The sequence below is a fragment of the Ammospiza nelsoni genome, chromosome Z, assembly GCF_027579445.1.
Source record: "Ammospiza nelsoni isolate bAmmNel1 chromosome Z, bAmmNel1.pri, whole genome shotgun sequence".
In the NCBI taxonomy this organism is placed as follows: domain Eukaryota; kingdom Metazoa; phylum Chordata; class Aves; order Passeriformes; family Passerellidae; genus Ammospiza; species Ammospiza nelsoni.
The window spans coordinates 43,616,158-43,640,517 of NC_080669.1; the positions used below are offsets into that span (position 1 = coordinate 43,616,158).

The following is a 24,360-nucleotide window of genomic DNA, read 5'->3' on the forward strand; positions in this document are numbered from 1 at the left end:
CAGCAGGAATGGAGAGTGGGAAACACATCACTTTCATGCTCTAAGACTTGGCAACCCTTCTAGTGGGAATTCTCACCTACTGCTGTGTGACTGCAGAGCACACTTCATATGCTGTGTACTTTGATTACTTGATTGACAAGGAGAAATGCCAGTAGTTGTGATGGAAACAGAATTAAGCAGTGGGAAACAGCTCAAGAGGTGCCCCCCTGCCAGCTCCCATTCACTGGAACTAGCCTTTCTCATCCCACCCACTCTGGAAATTTACTCTCTTTCTCCAGCCCTCTTAATTTTTACTCCCTTGTCATTACGAATTTCTAAACTCATGGTGGGCCAAAAAAAAGGTCAAAAAGGCCTGTACCAGGCTTTGGCCAAGCATCTTTGCCTAAAACCTGCCTGGAGGATAATGGCAGTTTTTCTGGAAAATTCTCCCAAAAAGCAGAGAAGCTAACACACTCATGTGTGTAAGATGGGCATTTTGGCCCTCATGGATTAGCAGCCAGCTGCTAGTGCTAACAGAGCAGTGAAGTTCTCCACCACTGCCATACATGGCCACACAGCCACATGCACCATGGCCACATGCCCTGACTCTTCCCTCAGAGGGCATCGCCAGAGCACTCAGCTTGCAAGGAATGTGCTCCTTAAGTATGAACAGCTTAAGCTGTTCTGCTGCTCTTCTTCCCAATCAACCCTTGCTACTGTAAATAAAAATCAGAGAGGTCTTTTGAGAGACTGCCCATCTTTTTATGCCACCTGTAAAACAACAGGCTATTCCTACAGTAAAGTAAGCTCAGGGCTCTTCAAAAAACACACTGCTCCAGGGCCTCCAAAGTCTTAATTATAAATTTTTGCATCTCATTTATTTAACAGCTGACAATTACAGATAACTTGATGCTAAGCTACATATCCAGTGAAACGTGACATTATTTTGTTTTAGCTCTTTTACTATTGTTATTCTACCTACCTAATTTTTCAAATTACCACACTGGCAAACCCATGATCTGTAAGAGATCCTTTCACTCTCTCGGTTCATACTTCCTTTTGCTGTTTGCTAACCAAGAAACAGTGAACACTCACCACTTTATTCTTTCCATATGCCTAAAAAGCATAGCCTTGTCTATCAAATTCTACCTTACACAGCAATTTGAAAAGTACCCTAAGACATGACATGTTGAACATGACATGTGTGTGATGGCAGCCTTGAAAGTGTATTACAGTATACAATCTCATATCATATGAAGCACATGATCTCAGTGTCCTCAGTGCTGTACCCCATCATCTCTCTGTGCCATGCCCAAGATGCTGTGGAAAGTGCAAATGCAAGATGCACTCGCAGCAGCCAGCTGACCTGTTGTGCATGGCTCAAGATTAATTTGTTTGCTTACATGCCAGGACATTAACAAGGCATTGCCTGCTCCCAGGCAAGTGCCAGCTGTGACCTGGGAAAGCCTCTGCTAGAGGAGGCACCAGAGTCTTCTAATGAATCATTTTAAGTCAATGGGGTCACCTGCTGGAAAGCATACCCTCTGACACCTTCTGCCTGCTCACACAGAGTCATTTTGCCATGAAGCTGCCTCTGGCTACCCACTTGAGGAGGACGAGGGAAGTGGGCAGCAGTCAGCCAGTGCTGGGGCTGATGCTTTCTCCACAAGCACAGCCCACACAGCTTGCTCCATGACAGGAGGCAGAGGTGACATGCCCCACTCTGGAGAGGGTGGGCACCTACCTCTCTCTGATTTCCACCTCCTCGGCCTCACCCTCTGGGAGGGGACTGTCCTTCTCTGCTCCCACGGTGCAGACCTCTGCAGCACAGGGGGCGGGCTGCTTCTCTTCTGGGTGCTGGTCGCAGGAGTACTCGTGGCTCCCGCACTCCTCCTCTGAATCTGAGGAGGAGCTCTCCTCGGAGCTGGAGTCATCGCTGGATGTGGTCTCATACCTACGGGGAGAACGGGCAGGGACAGAGGTGCTTGCTCCGCGCCATTCAGCACCAGTCAGTACCTGCTTGCACTGGCAGTGGAAAAATGTCCTGCAAAAGCTTTGTCCTCCTGTTTTTTTCCTCGGAGACCTCTTCTACTCACTGAACTCAGTGTTACTGGCAAATGACACTGCCAGTATTATGTACACACAGTGCAAAGAAAGAAGAACAACCTCTTTTAAATGTCTTAACATTTTATCAGACCTTGCCTTATCACCAGAATGAAATTACTTTGTTCAGAATAAATTGTACTGCCTTACTAGGCAGATATAAGCAGGGAAGCTAACAAACCTATGATAACTTTCCCTCAATATATGTAATGATACTTTTAGCTAATATGTAGGAAATTAAGCAACTGAGATATTTAGGCTATATACCACACAAACATTTGTACTAAAGAAAAACTAATCTGAGGAAAAGGCTAGAAAAGCTATATGAAAACAATTGGATGAAACCATTTTAAAACCACTTTAAAAATGTCTTCAAAACATTCTGGGAGGGCAAGTAATATTTTAAAAGAAGACAATTTTCCATACTGTCCTCTGTATTTGTATAGGAATACAAAGACAGAAAAATTAATTCTACAGCAATGGCATCTCTTGCTGTATTGTTTAACAGTATAATGCTGTGCTTGTCAGCTACCAAAGATATATATAAATTTTGGTTACTACAGCATTGCCTGAGAAATGTCCTCATGGCTGTCTGAGATTGTTTCACTTTCCTGTGGTAAATGTGGCAGCAATCTAATGTACAGGTATTTGAGACTGATGCCATATATGACTTGCAAGCACAAGAGGATTAATAGCTGTTCACTTCTTCCTTCTGATCCTTACACTCAGTGGTTGCACCTCAGTCTGAAGGACAGCCCAAACCTATGCATGTGTTCCTGGGTTCCTTCTCTTCTTCCTGCTGTGAAAAGTGCTACAGTAACAGATGTTTTGGAGACAGGTCTCTTACCCGCCATTAATGCCAACAAACTGCAGGTTCTTCTTGGTGTTGCTTAAATCCTTCTTCCCATCTCTTTTCTTCATGATAGATTTAAGTGTGCTCTCATTATTAGTACATACTATTAGAAAGGGAGATAAAGCATACATATCAGTATAAATCTGTAGCCAGTTTTGAATGCAGCAGCATTATAGCTGATTTTGCAAAATAACTCTGTATTTTTCAGCAGCTCTATCTGTAATTTACCATCTGAAGCTGGGTTTTCTAATATATATACAGTCATGGTTTGACATGCACATTGGAAATACAGAAGAACAGCTTCAAAATCAGCTGTGGAAACTAGTTAAGCCTAACTTTTCCACCTTACAACATGCTTCTAATCTTCATGATGCTTTAGAAAACCTAAAGAAAAGACAAGAGCTTTTTGTTTTTCTTTGCTATTGGTGAAAAACTTTTAACACTCAAATCTGTTATTCTGTTAACAAAATCTTAATTCTTAGTGTCAGAGAGCAGCAGAATGCCAGAATGAACACAATTAATACAGACAGCATGTTTAACAATACATATAGCATATTTAACAAACTATTCAACAGGTAGGTTCAATCAAAGATGGTCTTTTAGATTTAGTAGTCATTGAAAAATCTTTTAAACCAATCTCTATACAAAGGAAGGTAAAAGATGCATACAAATTAAAGTTAATTATTAATCCTTTATCTTTCAGTAGATTTTTCTTAGGAAAACACTAAATGGCATTTCACTGATGTACTACAATCTGCCATTTAAAACCTAATCACTACCTGCAGACACGCAGCGTCACACTGTGAATTTCCCCTCAGCTGCATCTTTTCCTGCTTTTTGCATTTTTTAGAATATTGAAAACCTTCTTTAACTGTCTTTCATATTCAGACTCCACCAGCATGATGAAAGGTGAATGTGAGCCAATTATTACCATAGAGACCTGAGGCAAGCTGATCATCCGTCAGATTAATTGGAGTGAGAGCTTTATCCTGAGAAGAAAAAGACTTCCTTCCCCGAGCAGCTTCCACCAGGGGAGTCTTCCTCTCCTCCTGAGTGGGCACAGTGTCCTGCTCCAATTTCAGCGTTCGCAAATTTGAAGTTAAGTGTGTGTTTGCAAGTTGGCCATGAGGGATGTACTCCAAAGTAGCACCTGCCAAAGAAGACAGCAGGCATCACGGATGAGTTAAACAATAACATTTCCATCAATATTGTGATCCACAGGAAAAAAAAAAACTTGTCCTTTAAAATACTCTTTTCTGAGGACCTAAAAAGACTGTGATCACTTTCAGAAAATGCAAAAAAATGGCTGTGTTTCTTTTGATAAAGATATACAATACAAGGACAAGCTATAAAGATAATGGCTTTAAAATGCATGAAAGGAACGTCCTTCTTTTTCCTTCTCTTTCAGTATGAGCAGATGAGCAGTGACCTCAGCTCCTGGCACCGTGGTCAGGGTGGGCTCACTGAGCTGCTCCTTGATAACATGCCTGAGGAGCACCGCATGTTCACAGGCTCTGAAGGTTCTTTCTGCAAGAACAGTAACCTTTTCTTTGTACTTGTTTTTTAAGAAATGTCATTTTCCATGAAAGCATAAATTTTTCCTTTTTTTTCCAGTACTCAAACTAATTCTGAAAGCTATGTGCTTTGCCCGATTGCTGAGACAACTGCAATGAACTCCCACACACTACATTTCTTTTTTTTTTTTTTTTTTTTGGTCAGGATTGTAGTGAGCTAGTAGTTGTATTTAAACCAAATTCCAAATCTTCGGGTTATACTTTTTTCCCCTCGCTGATTTTTTTGGCATTCGCTCACTTTTTCCCACTGTGTATTCAAAAGGCAGTGCTAATTACGCACAGACTTTTACAGATTCCCCTGGAGTTACTCCAGCTGTGCTATTACAACTTCTCTACAAATCTGCACAAATGCTTTTGTTTGTGAAACACACTGACTGGTTTTTTACACACATGTGCCTCCCCAGTGATCTTGTTAGCCTTCAAGGGAAAAAAAGCTGAAGTTTAACTTGCTTTAAACACTACTACTTTTTTTCCCCCAGTCTTTTCTTGCTTTCAATGATGTGTGCCTGTATATTATTTTTTGCCTTTGTATTTATCAAAAACTAAGGCTCAGCCTTCTCATTCGAATCTAAGTGGCACTGCACAGGGTGCTAACACACTGTAATAAGGTACATTATAAACATTAATTTTTAGACACACAGCTACATCTCTGTCTAGCAAGCTGTTCTTGTTAGACTGCCTTTCCCCCTTGTTTCTTCACCTCAGTGAATTTTTCCTACGACAGGACATAACAAAGCTGATTTTTCCAAACATTGTCACTTCCCAGCAGCTTCCTCCTTTTTGCTCCCATTGCCACCCAAGTCTCTGAGCTTCCAACAAAGTCTAACCCTGCATGCATTTCCCAAAGCATCCTTCTCCAGCAGTGAGGCCTATTGCCCAATTCCATCATGGATTACAGCTCCTCCAACATACCGGGAAAGCTGTCTGCAGGAAAAGGCACACAGCAGGGCATTGACCATCATGTCACAAGCAGCACAGCAAAAATGCTTTTTCTTAAGAGTGAAAACTGCATGTGCGTGTGCGTGTGCGTGTGCGTGTGCGTGTGTGTGTGTGTGTGTGTGTGTGTGTGTGTGTTTGTAAGAAGGCAGCAGCTTCCCGGGCCCCCTAGGTAGAAGTAACCCTTCTAGAGACATGGCTGAGCACCTGGACACCCATGAAAAGCAAGAGGGAAGTCCTGCCCTTGCTCCCCCACCACTACCCACTTTGCCACTTTGCAGCACTGACTGACTTTGGTCAGGTCTCTTCCCAACAGCAAGCATCATCCTTCATCCAACAGCTGCGGAGAAGAGGGCTGCCAAGGTGATAGAACATCAAGCCAACAATGATTTTTAAACTCCCATGGCTGAAAAACAAGGGAACTGTGTCTTTGCTTGCTTGGAGCTGAGGTACAATGAAAGAGTATCAAGCACAGTAACCACTTGCAGCTGCAGCTGGTGGTGGCTGCCTGGGCTGGTTTTACCAGGTCACCCCTTCTGCTCCAGACTGGCCTCTGAGAACATGAAAAGGAGTGAAGGAAACCTGCTCTGAAGCATCCAGAGACATGCAAAGTTCCCAAGGTGCCCAGGTTTGCTTTCAGCAGAACTGTCTGCATAGTCTGCCAGACAGGAGGGTTCTCCTACAGAAGCAGCTGAGACAACCATGGTGTGTCTGGAGGCACAGCTGGGCTTTGCATGCCAGAGCTGGGGCTCCAGCCTGAGCTGAAACAACAGCAGCACCTGGTGGACCCCTGTCATGCCCCCAAAGCCTAAATTTCCTCAGGTGTCTCCCTCCTGCCCTGGGACAGGCAGGGGAGGGAGCTGAAGGGTAGAACAGACAGCAATGAGGACAGTAGTAGACTTCTCTCCCCTGACTCACAGTCTATCCTGAACCTGCCACCAATGCAAGATGATTTCAACAGTTTCCCTCTTCTGGTACATGCATCATTGGCTGAGAAGCACCAGACTGAATTCAGGATCTAGGGCATGATGTCCATGCCTTCCAATGAAGAAGGGTTCTGCTCAGCTGGCTCCTGGCACCTGACAAAAGAGGGTGACATCAAGACTTGAGGGCAAGGAGACAATTAATGTGCATTAGGTGAACCAGTCAGTGCACTCATTCGCCCTGCAAAGCTCTTAGATGTCTACACTTATTGCATGCACAGTACCCAATGATGAGGGAAAGAGAGCTTTGGGTCCAACTCAGTATTAATACTGTGAGCCATTAATTATCATTTAATATCAGCTCCCAGGCCTTCCCCTTTTCAAGACACCAAACATAAAGACACTTGGATAGCACTGAGTCAAATCAGTGAGAAAAAGAGACAAAGGAAGGAGCTGTACCACCCAACATTACGGTCCATGATTTAATAGATTAATCTACTGCTGTGCAAACCAAAAAGCCAAATGAACCGAGTTCCTTCTTCCTCCAACAGAACTGCAGGGCCACTCTTACAGCTGGAGGTGCACACCTCTCCAGTGTGGAAATGAAACCCTGGCTGAGGATCACCACTGGTCTACACAGACCTTAAAATACACTGTTCCTCTCACTTCAGAGAGATCTCAAGTATGCTTGAGCAGAATCCTCCAGGTTGTGGTGCACAGCACTGACAGCAAATCTGCCAACAGGTCAATCCTTAGTGAGGCACTGCCTCCAGACAGAGACCCTCAGGACCCTCAGAGACCCTCCAGACAGATAATAATATTGTCTTGATGATATTCCTTAGCTTACTGTTCCAGGCAAATACTGCAAACTTGATGTAAGTTTCTAAGTATTGATATAGAATAGTGAGCTACAGAAGGAACCTGTCAAAAACTTCTTATGTATTTTTCAATATAGTAGACAATTTTGGAAAAGTTGAGGTGTAATTTAGAGGCAAAAGTATGACACACCAAACAAAAAACTTGCTAGGTTCATCTGTACATAAACACGCAGAAAGCAACTTCATCTGTACATAAACACTTAGCAGAAAGTTGCTTTTATCAGTAACACAGAGAAACAAGGGATTGGACCATCTTCAGGGGTTTAGCTCCAGTGATTTGAAGGAATGAGAATACATATTTTTAATTTTTTAGAAGGAATCTCCTCTCATAAATCACTTGTGCTTCTTTTGAAAATCTCACCAATTTAAACCAGGGTGACAGCAAAGCTGCTACAGAGAAGCAACAGACTACCCATGCCATTTCTGGCACCTATAATATAATGTTATTAGGATGCAATTTTCCTTCTTAATTGCAGACTTTCCCTCACATTTATGACAGCACAAGTAGTCATGCTGTTAGTTGGTTCAGGGAACTCAACAGATTCTTTTGAATTTGTGATGAACTCATAGGAACAGAAGTCTGGCCTTCACCCGCTTTTGAAAATTTCCATTTAGTTTGATGGAAGCAAACCTAAGTATTATCATAAAACAAATTTAGCTTGACAGTACTTTTATCCTACTGGAAATCAAGAGAAGGGCAAGCAAGGCTGGGGGATTAAATACCATCAAGATGAGAACCCAGCTCTCTGGATGGAACATCATAGGCTTGTAGGTTAAAAAAGTGCACAAGCTTTTCTTATGTGGTAGCTGAGAAAGATTTTATTTTTAACCTTTTGGTCAGTGCAAGCATTTATTTGCACAATATGTTTATAATAGTCAGTGATACAAGCTACACATTCCCCACTAAAGACAGTGCTCAAATACTGTCTGGAGCATATATAGCAAGGAAATACTTTTCTTTTACACTGCATGATTTCTTTACAGTAACAATAAGCTCATTACAAAATTATTTTAACTGAAGTACTCTCCTCCAGTGTTTTTAAACTGTCATGCCTAAAAAGTGTTTTTCTAAAACATAAATTATTTTAATCCACTTTCAATTTGGTCTATATATCAGAACTATTAAAGAATAAAACTCATTCTACTAAGGTACATAAAAAGGCAGTAATGAGCAAACATGTTATGTTTAAACATTTGCAACGATTGATAGTAACCCATCCAACTGATGAATGCAGTACTTTCACAAGACTAGAAAGCAGTTTCATTATAAAAGGTACTTTTGAGCCACTCCAGGTTAAAAGTCAGTGAACTCAAAGTTTCAAAACAAAAAATTACCACACATGAGCTTTTTATACAATAAACTGACAGAAGGCAGATTCTCTTGGGGCCTGAGCATTGGCAGACGTTGAACCATCCTTCAGCTCCAGGGAAAACACTCCTTCTAATAGGATGAAGGCTCTAGTAAGAGGAATGCAAGAACAATCTAATTTTCACTCCCACTTTAACCATTTTCTCTGTGCTAAGAAGTTGTTTTCTATCCCCAAATTAGACTGCGAATCCAGCTTGTTGAAACTGGAAGTTGAACCCAATTCTTTTCATTAAACATGACTGGCCACAAAAGATCACACATCTTTGAAGCAGATAATCATCTTACTTATGAAAGGCTCTCTTTTCCAAGACAATTGTGTGTGAAGCTTGGTGAGAGCCATCCTTCATCTCCCTGAGGAGTGGTGGTTCAAAGCATCTCATGATGCTGGGCACAGTAGGAAGGTCAGCTGGGAGTACTTCTTTCTCTCTCATTCATGTGGATTTAATTCTATCAGCTGATGTTTTATTGTTGCTGAAATATGACAACACTTCCTTGGAAAAATGGGAATCTCTTGCCATTAAATATTCATAGCTGTGTCTGTTACCATGGGAGTGGAACTCCAAAACAGAGCTCACTGCTTGAACATTACATCTCTGTGCCACACCATAGGGAGAAAACTGGGGCTCTATCTAACAGATAGCTTAGCAGACTGCAGATTGCCACTCTATAAGCAGCAATAAATTTGAAGGGAAAAATAATCTATACTGTGGTAAATTATGTTCTCTGCTAACTGAAGCAGAAGCCAGGAAATAGAGCAGCTTTTACATTCAAACACTACAAGTAGTGCTACCACTGAGTCAAACAAGCAAATGACAACAGTAATGAGCTTGTGTTAACATATGACATGGGAAGGTACATCAAACCTCTCAGAAGAGGTTTATGGAGGCTGGCATCATTTTTGAACAGCATTCCCATTGAGCTTCCCATGTTGTCACAGTTAGCAGAGAGCACCTGCCAGTAAACATGTAGAGGAGGCACTGTATTCTCTGAGACACCAGCCAAACACATGTAAATAAACAGAATTCATGTAGAACTTAGGTGGGACCATCTGCGTGGCTGTTCTGTGTCATGCACAACCTTCCAGGAATGTGGAAAATGCTCCACATCTTCCCAGCAGACTGATGGATGTATCCTGCTTGCTACACAAGCGAGAACATCTGTACAGAAACTTAACCTGATGATTAAGGCACGCATCTGTGGCAGCTGGAGCTGAGGACTTCCTTCACCTGCCCAGACACAGGCACAACCACTGTGATTTGTAGCAACCCAGAGTTTTACAGGATTACCACCATACCTGTGCCACATCAGCACAGCCTTCTGAGCCTCAAGCAAGCCCTAAGTCTTCAGCTGCAATAGCATGGTCTGTGCTGCCAGGAGAGAAGCTACCAACTAACCTGTCAAATGACACACTCTTCAAGAGAAAGGTGTCTCCAACACAAGAGCTGCAAAGAAAAACAGCTTTCTGCAACTGCCTGCATTACAGCTGACAGCACAGAAGAAGACAACCATGTTCACACTGCCTCATTAGTCCAATTTTGGGGAACCAGGGCCTTCTCGCATCACCATCATTCTTTTGGTCTTTCCACTATCCCTCAGCCTGCTTCCCCAGCTCTGGTTAAAACTTAAAAGCTGAAAACCTTGGAAGATTTTCCACCAGATGGCACATCAAGATTTCCAAACCCTCTAGACATTCTGACACCACATGCTTCCTACTTCACTCCCTGAAGTTTTAACTCAAAAAGCTGCCCCCTTCCTCAAGATGACTAAGTAGTGTAATGCTTCTACTGGGACACTCAGTCAGGATTGTTTGAAAATGTGACAACAAAACTGATATCTGAAGACCACTGAGGCAAAATAGCAATGCATTTTCAGGTCAAGTGTGCTCAGATAATTTTTCAGGGCAATGGCAGATCAGTTGTTCTTAAATACCATTCTTGAAAACTCCCTGCTAGTGAAAGACAGGCACCTAAACTTGTAAAAGATTTGTGAAAAGTCCTTGTAATTAGAACCTGTACAAGTGACATTAGGCTTCTGGCTGATATCTCACAAAACACATCATATGAGCATTCAAATATAACATCCTGAAAATTCTTTAAAAATCTAATGCAACAAACAGAAGAGATTAATCCACTTGCCTCCCTTTAGGCTTCCTATATGCTGTCTAGTCTAAGAATATGGATCAATTAGCATCTAGGTTTGTGACCCATAGCCATACGGATAAGCTGGACACACAGGCTGCCAAGGCCAGCTAACATGACTTTGCAGAGTGGGAATGTGCTCATCTGGCCAGTGGGTTTGAATTCCCTAAGGTCACTAGGGCTGCTGAAAGACAGTACATATGTAAATGTTAATAGGAGTTGCCAAGTTACAGAAGGGAAGGTGATTATTTTGCAACAAGCAAAATACCAATTGCTAACAGACTTGGCTCAGAGATGATCTCAGTGGTCTAAGGTTTCTAGAGATGAAAACTGCCAGCCTGTGTCCTGCTCAGCAGGCTCCAGCTTTCCTGCCTGTGTCTCCATCACCTGCCACAAACTGTGTCTGGGAAGGTGAGGTGGCAGAGGCCCCTGCAGCACACCCTGTCTCCCCAGCAATAACAGGGAGATAAATCTGTAAAGCTGAGAACTCGGCTGATGTGCTACCTCAGAAGCAGCACAGAGCACTGATCCAGTAGTATGGCAAACTGGTACCCAAATCATGTGGCAAAACCAACAAGGACAAAAGCAGAAGATGAGAGGCGCTCTTTCTTCTCCAGACCAAAGTCCCACAGCTTTAATGTGGAACACCTCCAGGAGAGGAAAGAGAGTCCAGAAGGGGAAAAGAGGGAGAGGTAACGGTGTCTGGGAGAAGAGAGCACGTCTTGAGTGAGTCTTGCTTTTGTCCTTGTTGGTTTCCCCAGGGTCCAGAGCCAGCCTAACTGATTCCCACGAAGAGATAAACCACAGCTGGCATATGCCTCAAAGCTAGCTCAGGTATTTTTGCCCGAAAAGAAATTGGCCTCTAAGAGATACTTCCTAAGATGCTCTTTGAATAAAACATTAAATATGACACTACTGATGCTAATTGGAAACTGACACTTCAGCCTGTTTTTCTAAAAAAAAAAAAAACGAGGTGCATGCAGTCATGCTTCTCTAAATAGCTTCAACTCAGTTGCTTATTTGAACTGAAGTTGAATAAAAACTCAGTGCTCAGAAGGCTTTTTTGTGTTTATAAAGCTGTACAAAAATCAGTCTGAGATGCCAGGCCCAGAGAAAAGGGAACTGGCTGAGTTCATACACACACCTGAAAAGCTACATCCAAGAGATCTAAATGTGAGGAAAAAGACTTATTAAGAGCCCACAAGCTGTCATGAAATACTCATGCATGGAAAAAGAAAGGCTCTATTAGTTCCAATGATTACAGAATTATCCAATTTAGTGCTTCATTCAGCAAATAATCTCTCTACATGTAACACATGACCTGTAATACCATAGGAAGGGCAGCAGGACCAGGACCAACATATAAATGTATTAAAGGCAGTATTTTCAGAATGAATAGAAAGAGACAGGGTAACATTTCAGGCTTAAGACCTCCTTTCCACTCCAATTCTCCATGGATCTAAACTGTTATAGACTGTAGCTTGATTTATGTATGCTGTCCAGGCATCCCTCACCAGGGACTAAAAATAAAGAAATTTTACACTCATCATCCACAGCTAAAGATAATGGCATTACAAGTTAAAATAAAATTATTCCAAAATAATTTTATCAGGAATGTGAAATCTGAATCCACGTATTAACATTTTTAGTAAATATGATCTGTTGTTCCACCTGTGTCTAAATGCTTTCAAACCTCTTGACTACACATTTGATACTGTGCAGTAAAAGCTGGGAAAGGAATTAAGGATTTACAGCTAGTGATAACTCTGGTTTGCTGTTTTACAGACATTTCTGATGTCTGCTAAATACTATTATTATTATTATTATTATTATTACTATTACTATTATTATTATATCACTACTTCTAAGTAGACTGGAATATAAAGTCCAGGCCAGAAAGATAAAAATATTGCTTATACAGTATCATATTGCATGATTGCAGACAGAGTATCATCTGTTTTCCGTACCACTACATAAATGTTGCTTATTCCTTCACTATGAGAAAGTAAACCTTTGAGATTTTTAAACTCAGCTGATTACGTGGATGGCTCTATTTAGCACATCCACAGATGTGCTAAAAAACAGATTTACCAAGCTGCATTTTAACAAAAATAGGTAAGTTTTAAGACAGTAAGCAAGCTGCAAGACCTTTATGTAACTATTTAGATTAGCCAATAACATTATGCTGACATTAAACAGTACATACTCAAAGGTATTTTCACTATTCAGCATCTACAGGACATGCATTAGAGCCAGTCTTTGCCACCTTCTTAACCTCTTGTTTCAGTCACTGTAAGGCAGGAGCAAGAAGGAGGTATCTAACAGTCACCACCAGGCATTACATATTGGTTTCCAGGATGCCACCATTTACAAACTTAATAGTAATGTGGTTGGATTCACTGATACTAAAAAATGGCTAAGTTTTAAACTAGATGATCAGACACATTAAAAAAAATTAAAAGTACTCAACTCTACCCCAGGGAATAAAAAAAAAAATCCCTCAAAATAATTGTCTATATTTTTAAAATTAAAAAATAAAAAGCAAGGAGTGTTTAAATTAAAATTCTTGCCTTTCCTGAGGGTCACCAAAACCTCCAGCAGTAGTTATGCCTTTCAAACACGAGGCTGTAACTAGGGATTACAACAAACAGTTACTGGAACAGAGAAAGTCCAAGATGTGGCTTCTGTGAAGTGCTCTGGAGTTGCCCATTATAAAGCAATCAGCCCCGCTGGAATAGGGAAAGCACTCCACAGCTCTCTGTCTGAGCAGCACAAGGAACAAAGGCAATGTGCCTTTGGAAGAAATACTACAAAATCTAGGCAAATGTCTGTGGAAACAAGTCAGTTTGATACCAACACATTAAGTGACTTTTGGCTCTGAAAAATCTGACACCGTTGTTTTTAAAAATATGCATGCCAAGTTTAAAATTCCAAACCCATGGGCATTAACCTCAAAACTCCTGAAGTTATAACATGAAGTCAGCACGTTGGTGGTTAAACCTTTCAAAATTTTTGACACCTCTCTTGCATAGTCAGAGACATGGCACCATCATCAACAGGACCTTCAGAGCTTGCTGGACTGGGAGAGATAAAACTGCTTTTTCAGCTGCCAGCAGTGGGTCGGACAGAATACCCAATGGGCGTTCCATAACAGTGCTATGCTCTGTGCTTCTTTGGGGAGGGCTACACAGTGGCTTCCAGACTAACTGAGAGGTTAGCAGGCAACTGATCTGCAGCCCTGGAAAAGAGCCGAAAAATGCACCAGATGCGTGCCTTGATGCTGGGCTTACCTGATGGGGTGCTTCTCTCCATGCACTGCTTCTGAAGGTCCAGGCTATGCAGCTCCTCTGTACTGGCGTATTTCATGACAGAGTTGATGGAGGTGAGGGTGCTGATGAGTTGTGAATTGAGAGATCCAATCTGGGAGTGGGGCTCCCCAAAGGCTTCTGCCAATTCACTGTAATTTTCAGCAAGCAGCATCTGCTGTTCCTGCAGCAGCTTCTGCACGCGTTCAATGTAGTGATCCAAGCCTGTCCTGAGCTCAGATGGAGGCAGAGGGCTCTCCGACTGACCACTGACGGGGTCGCACACAGACTCTCCCCCCACACCTATGCTCCTGGTGCCAGCTGGGACAACCGGCAATGGCGGGGGTCCACAGGCAATGCTCCTCATTTTCAGACCAACCAGATAGTTCTCATAAACGCTTATCTGCCCAGTGCCACAGTCTTTGGTTTTTACTGCAGAAGGCTTTTCAAAGCCGGGGTGGCTGGAGAGCACGGTGCCCACTCCAACTGAACGCATCTTAGCAGACGCGTGTATGTCCTTCACCCGGCCATCCCCCACTGCCACACTCCGCAGCTCCACGCCGTCCGTGCCGGTCTGCTTATCACAGCTGCTCAGAGTGGTGTTAGTCCCACAGTCTGCCAGGCAGGCCACCTCCGTGCTGGTGCACTGGCTCACCATCTCCAAAGCAGTGCTGGTTTGCTGGCTAGCTGTGGAAGGCACAGCCATCACTGTTGCCTCGGCCCTGGGTACAGCCTCTGTGGCTGTTTCACGGGACACGTGTTCCTTGGGCACACAAACCACCACGTTCACCGAGCAGTCCCCGCAGCCCACAGACCTCACTCCTCCAACCGCCTGTGCCATCTGGCAAGGGCTCGGCACCTCTGACGGCTCCTCTGTGTTGACACCTGTCTCAGAGATGCTTGTCTCTGTGCCCACAGACTTATCATGGAGCTCCATGGACCTCCCTGTGCCCTGATCTTGCACGTCTGCCCTCTCCCTCACCAGCCATCGGCTCATCAGGAGCTCGGGGCCCACAGCCGTGCTCCGCGTGGCAGGTCTGCAGGAGGTGCCGATGCTGCTCGTCTGCAGATGGTTTCCCACTGACGAATCAGCAACGTCCACGTGGTCTCCCACCATTTGGTCTCTCGTTTGTACGACAGCCTCCACCATCCTACTGACAACATGGGGCTGAGCCATCATGGCTTTATCCACCTTCTTTCTAGACCCAGCTGCCTGCAACTCCTGTTTTAATTTGGTCATTTCCCTGTCATGGGTGGTTTCCTTTAACTGCACCTCTAGTCTATATATCTTCTCCTTAAGGGCTTCGATGGTCTGCTGCTGAAGCTCTATCTCCTTCTCAGCCTCTGTAGACAATCCAAGCATGGCCTCTGTCACCCCAACTCCACACTCCTTCACTTCTTTCTCTGTTCCCACAGCTATTTCTTTGTGTTGCCTTGCCAATCTGTTGTATATAACGACATCGTTCATGTTCTCATCAGCACCCACAGCAACAGATCGGGCTTCTTTTGTCAGACTTACTCTGTTCACCTGAAGGTTTGCCGGACTTTCGTAGCTGCTATCTTGGATTTTTTTCTCCAGGGCTTGCATTTCAGCAGTCAGCTGCCTGAACTCCTCTATCCTCTGAGAGCTCTGCTCCACACTCTCCATCTCTTCCTCACAATCTATATACAGTTCTCCACCTCTTCTCACCTGAGACATGTGTTCCCACTGCTCTGCATTTCCTGCACTATAGGATCGCTTTCTGAAACCGTATGTGTCATTTTGAGTGGCTTTCCTATGGTTTTTCAGTTCAGCCATCATGTGCCTCTTCTCCTCCTGCAACACTGAAATTTTGACCTGCAGCACAGGAATAGTCTTGACTTGCTCCTCGAGCTCCTTGAGACGCTTGAGGGCAACTGCCATTTGCTCCCTGATGTGCTGCAGATGCACCGGGCTCACGTTGGTGACCGGTGTGGATATTCCCGAGCTCATGGGGCTGTGACGAATGGAACTGCCCAGTGAGGAGCTGAAACAGGCACCATAGTCACCGTTCCCCTGATACCCATTCTGCAGGTGCTGAGACACATGACTGTACCCACTGGATCCCACAAAAGAGGGGAGGGAGCTTGTGGAGCCCATGCCTCCGAAGCTGGAAAGTCGAGGCCTGCGGACATCTCCAGGCGTGACCTGCATCATCCTCTCCTGCTCCAGTCGCCTCCGTGTTTCCATGAGGGTTTTTGTTACAAGGAGGTTGTGCCGAGGAGGCTGGGGGGAGGGAGGAGGAAGCTGTTTATTCTCTGGGACAGTTAAGTAGGTAGGAGATACTTCAAAAGAAACCGAGGGTTTGGCAGGGATAGGCAAGGTTACTTGACACCTCGTTGCCAAAGACTGCTTGTTCTCATCACTGTTCGATGAAGATAGAGACTCTGTGGAGGTCCAGCCACTGCACTGGCCACCAGAATTCTTAGTAGCCACCGAGGCTGGTACAGCTTTCCTCCTCTTTCTTATATTTAGCTTCTTAATGGTATTCCCCTTTTGTATATCATCCACGTACTTCAGAAAATCCAAGTCTAGCTGGTAGCCATAAGGTGTTTCCACAAAATAAGGGTCTTTACGTTCTTTTTCATCTTCTCCGTTTACATTAACTTCCTCTTTTTCTGGAAAAGAAGAAACAGAATCAGCATTCAGTAAACGACGTACTCACACACAAGCGCAGAAGGACGGGTGCTCACTGCACGCCTGAGGCAGAAACTGCTGCTGCAGCTCAGCGAACAGACCGACTTTCCGCTGACTGACCCTTAACACTAAATCCTGATTAACTTTTTAAAAGTTAATCAGTGGGTTTTCAAATGCTGAGAAGTGCATACCCACATAACTGTGAACACATGCATACACAGAGATAGCATCTGTTACTGAAGGGGCACAGCGAGTATCTCAAATCCTTCCAGTCCTTGCTCAAATCCTTCCAGTCTTCCTATGCTCCACAAGCTTTCCCACATGTTATGTTATCATGTAAAGACCGCAGGATTACAATGTACCACACGAATCATCCGCAGACCAGCTTCTCTAGAGGGTGCATTCAAGCAGGCAATGGGAACTCTGACCCTGCTCCTTATGCAACTGATGCCACTGGACTTTACACAGCTCTGCAGCGCTGTTTCATGGCTCTGCGAAGTGCTGCTGCAACAGCAGCACCACCAATTTGCTCTCAGCTCGTATTACTTCCACCAGCACCTCTGCCTCTTTCATTTTAAACTCCGTGAAGCTCCACCACCACGACAGGCAGCCAGATCCCCTTCCAGCAGGGTCCCGACCCCTCTGCTCAGGGGCAAGCGTCATACAAGAGGTGCACCCGCCTGCCCTCCAGCCGCAGGACTCACCTGTTCCTGAAGCAATCTAAATAAAAAGTTCAGTACATCGGCTGGGTTTTCTCAGGCTGCGTATTTATATACAGCACTGCCTTACAACCTGCTCCTCCTGGCCTCACCCTTGGCAGGAGGAAACATACAAATAAACGGGAGGACAAAAAAAAACAACCCAAAAAAAAAAAACGGAAAAACAACTATTGCAAGTTATGCGCTGGAGGAATAATAAAAGCCAGCTTTCCGGTTACCTGACTTAGCCACATGTCCCTGCTCCCACACTGCAAATTTTCCAGCCACGTATGGCTGTCCCAGCTTCATGTGTCACACGCCGGAGCCCTGCCTCCCTCCGGCTCGCTGCTGCTTCAATCACCCCATAAGGAAGCGCCGTCCTCCTCCCCCGCGCCGCGCCGCGCCGCGCTCCGCCCGCCCCGCTGCCCCCTGCGCTCCCTCCCGCTTCCCAAAGGAGAGGCTCGGGAGCCGCGTCCTCCGAAAGGAACACAAGCCTCAGGGAAGGAGGAGGCAGGGAGCAGAGAGGAGGGGAAAAAAGAAGCTCTAGACTTAGTGGAACTACAGGAAGTGACTTCATGTTGTACTGAAAAGGTTTTCGGCGGGGGAAGCTCCTGTTTTTCCAGTCTCCTTGGCATACTTAGGAAAAGCTTTGCCTGCAAACAGTGTAACTGCTCTATCATGGCATGCCTTTGGCTACCACAGGACATCCCGAGCTATGGAGGAGGACGCTGCTCAGAAGAGCCTGCCATCCACGGTTCGGGAAGAGAACAGCACGGAGGCACAGACACGGGCACGCACATGTCAGAGCCGCAGCACTGGGGCCGTCCCGGTCACCTTAGTACCTCGGTTGTGCAGTGTAGACAGACGGCTCGACAGACACAAACAACCCCCCCAGAGCACATGTTTCTGCTGAAAGACCAGAGTGTCAGTGTGGTGTGGTATTTACTTACAGATACACCCAAAATAGCCGTCTAAATACCACTGGAAGCAAAAATACATGCATACAAAAACACTTCAGACACATGCGGACCCACAGCTCCGTGCTGTCCAGTAGGACTGCCTCAATGTCAGGCAGGGGAACAATCTCCAGGACCCCCACTGCCATGGAGAGAATGAGAGCATATTCTCTAAATTACTCCTCTTCCTCCGTGAAGTCAGTACTCTGCTCCCAGATTCTCATGCTGGCTCCATTCCCTGCAGACAAACTCTCCACACCCCAATACCTCCACACCCTAGGCTGGTCCTGCCTGCACCCTAAGTTTGTGCCCACTCTCTCCTTGACCCTCATTCCCTGTACTCTTCTGGATTCTTTTTGCCTTGTCCTCATACTTTGTATTTCTGAACTATTTTCTCCCTGTATTTCTTACATCCATTTGCTTGCACCACCAATTATAGACCAAAATCTGGTCCAGCCCATGTAAATTCAAGCTCCATCGGTTTTACCTGTTGTCCCATTTTCTCCAGTTCCTTTCCTTTGCTTGTCTTGGTCCTTGTCCTCCTACCCAGCAACATCTCTGATTTTCCCATCACTACACCAGTGAAGTCAAACAATTTTTCTAAACTCTCCTTAGGCACAATGAATAAGTGTTGGATGGGGGAAGGAAGAACAGACTTTTCCTCTGTGAAGGGCCTAGGACTTAAGAATTAATGCATCTTTGGAAAAATATTCATAAATCCTCTAAAAAGACATGCAAATCTCATGTTCAGTCATGGGAGTCAAACTGGGATCTCTTACGTATTTTGTTCTTCATGGAATTAAGACTGCTAAACAGAAACCTATAAAAAATACAGTAAGAGAGAAACAACCACTCTGACACTGAATCCCTCAATAAACTTCTCTACAACACGTGCATGCAACTCAGTGTCTTCACAGTGGAATCTCTCTGGTCCTCAGCTTGAGCTGCAGCACTGCCAGGACTGAGTTTGTTTGTGGTGAAAGCACAAGACGTGCCTGGAGCTGAGAGCCTGCTGCTTCTCCTTAAAACAGCACAGTGAGCATTCCACCCATGCGACCCCAGTATTGTCAGCTGACCCCTGGAGAACTTCTTGGTACGTTAAGACAAAAGGGGATCAGGCATGCAATCCACTACCACCACCAACACAACACTGATGCAGCTTGCAGGAACTGTGCCAAGCCTTTGTGCATTTTGTTGTTTCAGAGAAAAGTCAAAATGGGCGTGCCTGCTAAACATGAAACAAAACAAAACGGACGGCTGTTTTGAAGCAATAAAAATGGTTTTGTTGGTTCCAAAAGGGGAAAAAAATCTAATAAAAATGAAATTAATAAACACCTGGTAAGGGTGCAGCCTTTTCAGCCCTTAGGTCGTGGATGAACCATGGATACATTCACTTCCTAGCTGTGGTGGGTGAGTACCAAATGCTACACCAGCAGGTACCCCAGATGAACCTCAGTGTCCCTTCATGCCCAAAGACCTCAAGTGAGCCAAAGATTCCTGTGCCCACACACATAGAAATATTGCAGCAAACACCACACAGTACAAACACTCTTGTTAGGCTCCTTGTCCCATCCTTGGCCAGGTCATCATGGACACTGGTGAAGTTAGAACTATTCCCTAGCCTCTGTAGTATATCAGGCAAGTATTAATCACAGGTGCAGATGCACAAACACATACACTTTTGTCTGTACAAATGCTGCAGACACTCTTCTTTTCGTAGAAAAGGAAGATTGGAAAAGACCTTTAAGATCATCAAGTCCAAATGCAATGAGACACAAACACATCATGTTTTAAATCCAGTACCAGTGAAGCAGAACACTCTGTGAAGCATAGAGAGTTTTGTTGTGGTACTGTCATTATTAATGCATTTCTCCAAAAGTACACATAGACTTCATTTCCCTCTCCCTGCTACAGGATAACCATGGGCAGGAGGACACAAGTAGCGTTTAAAAAATGTACTCCTCACTTTCTGTACCACTGGGACTGACTCTGTCCAAACATTCCAGTCTTGCCAACTTCTATTAAATTATATCCTATCCAATGCACTACACAAAAACATCACTATATTAAAATATCAAGTCAGCTCTACCTGAGTCCACACTAATCATGGCAGTTTTCAGACCAGGAGAACTGGAAAAAGAATAGAATATTTAGTTTCTGTGCCACAGGACTTCTCAGGAAGACAAAAGCAAGGGGAGTGTGGGCACACATTGAGTTTTGGTTCTGCATGCTAGAAAACCTTTATTGTAGAGCTGACTTGGAGGGTCCAAGAAGAGCAAACACAAGATGTTATTTCCAACACTGAAAGTCTGAGGTGCCTTGAAAAATACAGATATCATATGTTGAGCCCACTGTCCCCATCTGGTTATGCTATCTGCTCTAATGCATTTTTATCATGCATTTGACTCTACTAAAGTAATATGTTTTATTGAAATATTGTTATGAATAACAGTCTCCTTCCAGAGTTATGGCGTAAGACAATTAATAAAGAATGTTGCAAAGGAAAAAATGCAGAAGCAATAGTTGGGATAAATGGAGTCAATCAGTATTTTTATATGCTCAACTTCAATTTGAAAGCTTATCTAGGCCAGGAAAAGGAATTAAAAAAGAAAAGTTCTGACTTTTTGATTCCTTACTACAACAGAGAATAAATTGGTGAACTTTCCCCTTCTCCTCCCACCTCCAAAATACTACTTTCGTTCTTTTCTTTTTCTACATTTTACTATATATAAACATCAATTTCACCTTCTAGAAAGATCCAAAACTCATGAGGCCAAGCACTTTTTTTTTTTTTTAAGTCAAATTGAATATTTGACCATTTTTCTTTCATTCTCCTTTTCAAGCATTGGGATTTGAATATAAGTTAAACAAAACAACCACAATAAAACCTCTTGGAAAACAGACCTTAACCTTTCACACTCATTTATCACTTTTCTCTTGGCTAGCAATATACAGGAGATGCCATGAAACTACTTGCTCCCCAACAGTTCAATCTAGGTCTATATTGTTTTCAAAAGTGCTGGTGGGGAAAAGTCCAAAAACTAAACTGTTGACCTAAAAGATTTTTTTTTAATTCCAAGAACCTAGAGAGAAAAAACTTAGAGAAACAGCAAATAATTTCTGTACTTTTCCAGACACAGCAGAAGCATCAAGTGTTTGATTTTCTCTTTGCAGTTACAGCACAAAGTGGCAATGTGAAGCACACCTCAGGTGTGGAGTACACACTGGCCCAGCAGGCAGGACAAGCCAACAAGCTGCTCATGGTCATACCCTGGGGCTGGGTGCTGGCCTCAGCCACCCCTCCTGCAGCACAAGGCTGTGGGGCTGGGATGGCCCAGCTCTGCTTGTACAAGAACACTGCACAACTGCCCAGAATGCTACACTGTGCTGTGGATGTGGCTGATAACACCTTCATCTCTTTTTCTGCCACAGAAACCAACCAATAAATACTGCCTTGTAAGGAAGGTAGGCTGTTTTGCTCATACTCATCTGCAGTCATGCTCTAAGCAAATGTGATGCAACTCCTGATGCACCTGATACTGCTGGGTATGGGGTACTACAGTCCAAACCAGAACAGGCCCTGCTACCAAACCCACACTTAGAGGGATGGAGGATTCTCCTGTCACAGAGGAGCATTTACTGCACATTTTGCCTAACAAATAAATCTCTGGTGTAAAATGTATGCTGCAAATTTAATTTGGAAAAAAATGAGAAGCAGAAAACTGGGAAAACACTTAGTTTTTAGATTACTTTTCAAAATTTATATGCCAACACCCCAGCTGGAGAGTTGACTTTTAAATCTGACATCTAAATACTCAGTGCTTAGGGTGGGGGTTGTAATCAGAAAATGGGGGATATCAACTTCCGTAATAATAACAGAGAAGGGGTGAAGCTGTATAGTATTTATATGGGTTTTATTTCACAATGTAGATGCTCCAGCTCAGGTATTTGCAGTGGTTAAGCTGCAGAAATGAGAATCAAGTAAATTCAGAGTACAGTCAATTCTTAAGATACAGAGATGTAGTACCTTAAGTCAATGAACATAAGCAGCATCAGTTGAAAAGTGATGGTTCAGATGGCTGCTGTGTTTTGCTTGCTCTGGGAACAAACACCAGGGCACTGGGCTAAGATGGCCCATTTACAATGCAACTTTGGTAAAAGAAGGAATTTAAGGAATTTATCTGCTCTTTTAATACCATGCTGTTTCTAGAAATAGGATGAGTACAGCAACAGGAGAATAAACAATCACAGCCACAATGCAAATAACATTAAAAGCGTCACTACATGGCCTCATAGAAAGTGCCTCTCCAGCTTTCTTGCAGGCCCCCCTGTATGTGCTCAGAATGTTGCTGGAAGGTCTCCCTGGAGGCTTCACTTCCCCAGGCTGAACAACTCACACTCTCTCAGCCTGTCTTCACAGGAGAGATGATCCAGCCCTCTGATCATCTTAATGACCCTCCTCTGAACTCACTCCAGCAGGTCCACATGCCTCTTATGCTGGGGGATCCAGACCTGGACACAGTATTCCAGGTGGGGTCTCACAGGAGTGGAGAAAAGGTGGAGAATGGCCTGTTGGTCACACTTCTGTGGATGCAGCCCAGGATGCAGTTGGCTTTCTGGGCCACAAATACACATTGCTGGGTTATTTAAAGCTTCTTGTCAAACAGCATCCCCAAGTCCTTCTCCCTGAGGGTGCTCTCAGTCCATTCTCCGCTCAGCCTGTATTTGTGCTCAGGATTGCCCCGATCCAGAACCTTTCACTCGGCCTTGCTGTACTTGAGGACACAGGCCCACCTCTCAACCCTTCTGGATGGCATCCCTGCTCCCTGGAGTGCTGACCACACCACATGACCTGGAATCCCTGGCAAATGTGCTGAGGGTGCTGCCACTGATCATGTCACCAATGAAGACATTAAACAGTGCCAGTCCCATTGCTGACCCTGGGAGGGTGTTACTGATCTTCATTTGGACATTGAGTTGTTGAGTCCAACTCTTTGAGTGCAGGCATCCAGTCTGTTCTTTATACATCTATCAAATCCATGTGTGTCTGGATTAGAGAGGTGAGACAGTGTCAAATACTTTGCATAAATCCAGGTAGATAATGTGGATCCAACCATCCACTGTCACCCCACCACGAAAGGCCCCCACATTTGTTGGGCATGGTGTGCCCTCAGTGAAGCCATGTTGGCTGTCAGGAAACACCTCCTGATTTTTCATGTACATAATTTTCAGGAGGATCTCCTCCATGATCTCACCTGGCACTGAAGTGAGGCTGACTGGCCAGCTCTTGCTTTGGTACTGCGATCAGATGGATGCACTAGTCTGGATGTCCCACTGTCACCTCCTCCTCAGGGCTCAATTCCTCAACCACAGAACAATTTCTTAACCTTGAAGAGGTTAAGAAGAGACTCTAGCTGTTATTCTTCTCTTTGGTACATAGCTGGCTCTCTTTGCCAGCTACAACAGAGCATTTTGGTGTCTCATAGAAAATGCTCAGAATGCTTACCAGCCAGCTAATTAAAGGAGGTTATATCTAGTGAATAGCCCTTTTGGTGTTAGAACAGGGTCTTTCAAGGTCACATTACCCATTTTCACACTGTTAAGTGTTTTCTTTCACATGGTACAAACAGACTTAACTACAGAATTTATATCTGAACATCATATACCCACAGCTAAAAGTTATTTCTGTGAGCTGAAAGCAAAAACCACCTTCCAAAAACACACCTCTTAACCCTCTCTAGACCTTTTAATGTCTAAAACTTTTACATCAAGAATCTGTGAACTGAAAACTTGCAGCTCAAACAAAAGTTAATTTAAACTAGAAAATACATACTATAAGAAAGTTGTGCAAATTAATTAATCCTGAATAGATAATATTTTTTAAGAGAAATATGTTCCTGGGGAAGTAAAAAGCACAATAATCTTAAGAGTGACGGCAAAATGCCCCCCTATTGAAATTCACAAAATCTGCTTTATATTATTGACAACTGCT

The 24,360-nt window shown here is 43.9% G+C and overlaps 1 protein-coding gene across 4 annotated transcripts in view; it reads right to left on the reverse strand.

The window, feature by feature from the left end:
• KANK1 (KN motif and ankyrin repeat domains 1) overlaps positions 1 to 24,360 on the reverse strand; it is a 50,122-nt gene that overhangs the window by 10,461 nt on the left and 15,301 nt on the right. For 2 of the 4 annotated variants that reach the window (XM_059492647.1, XM_059492648.1), the window contains exons 2-5: positions 14,044 to 16,695; positions 3,867 to 4,085; positions 2,930 to 3,038; positions 1,724 to 1,933 (exon numbers count right to left, since the gene is read on the reverse strand). In XM_059492647.1, coding sequence (XP_059348630.1) covers positions 1,724 to 1,933; positions 2,930 to 3,038; positions 3,867 to 4,085; positions 14,044 to 16,695 — 3,190 coding nt within the window. Of the gene's footprint in view, positions 1 to 1,723; positions 1,934 to 2,929; positions 3,039 to 3,866; positions 4,086 to 14,043; positions 16,696 to 17,651; positions 17,793 to 24,360 lie in introns of those variants that run through there. The other 2 variants (XM_059492646.1, XM_059492645.1) reach the window with 2 other exon arrangements.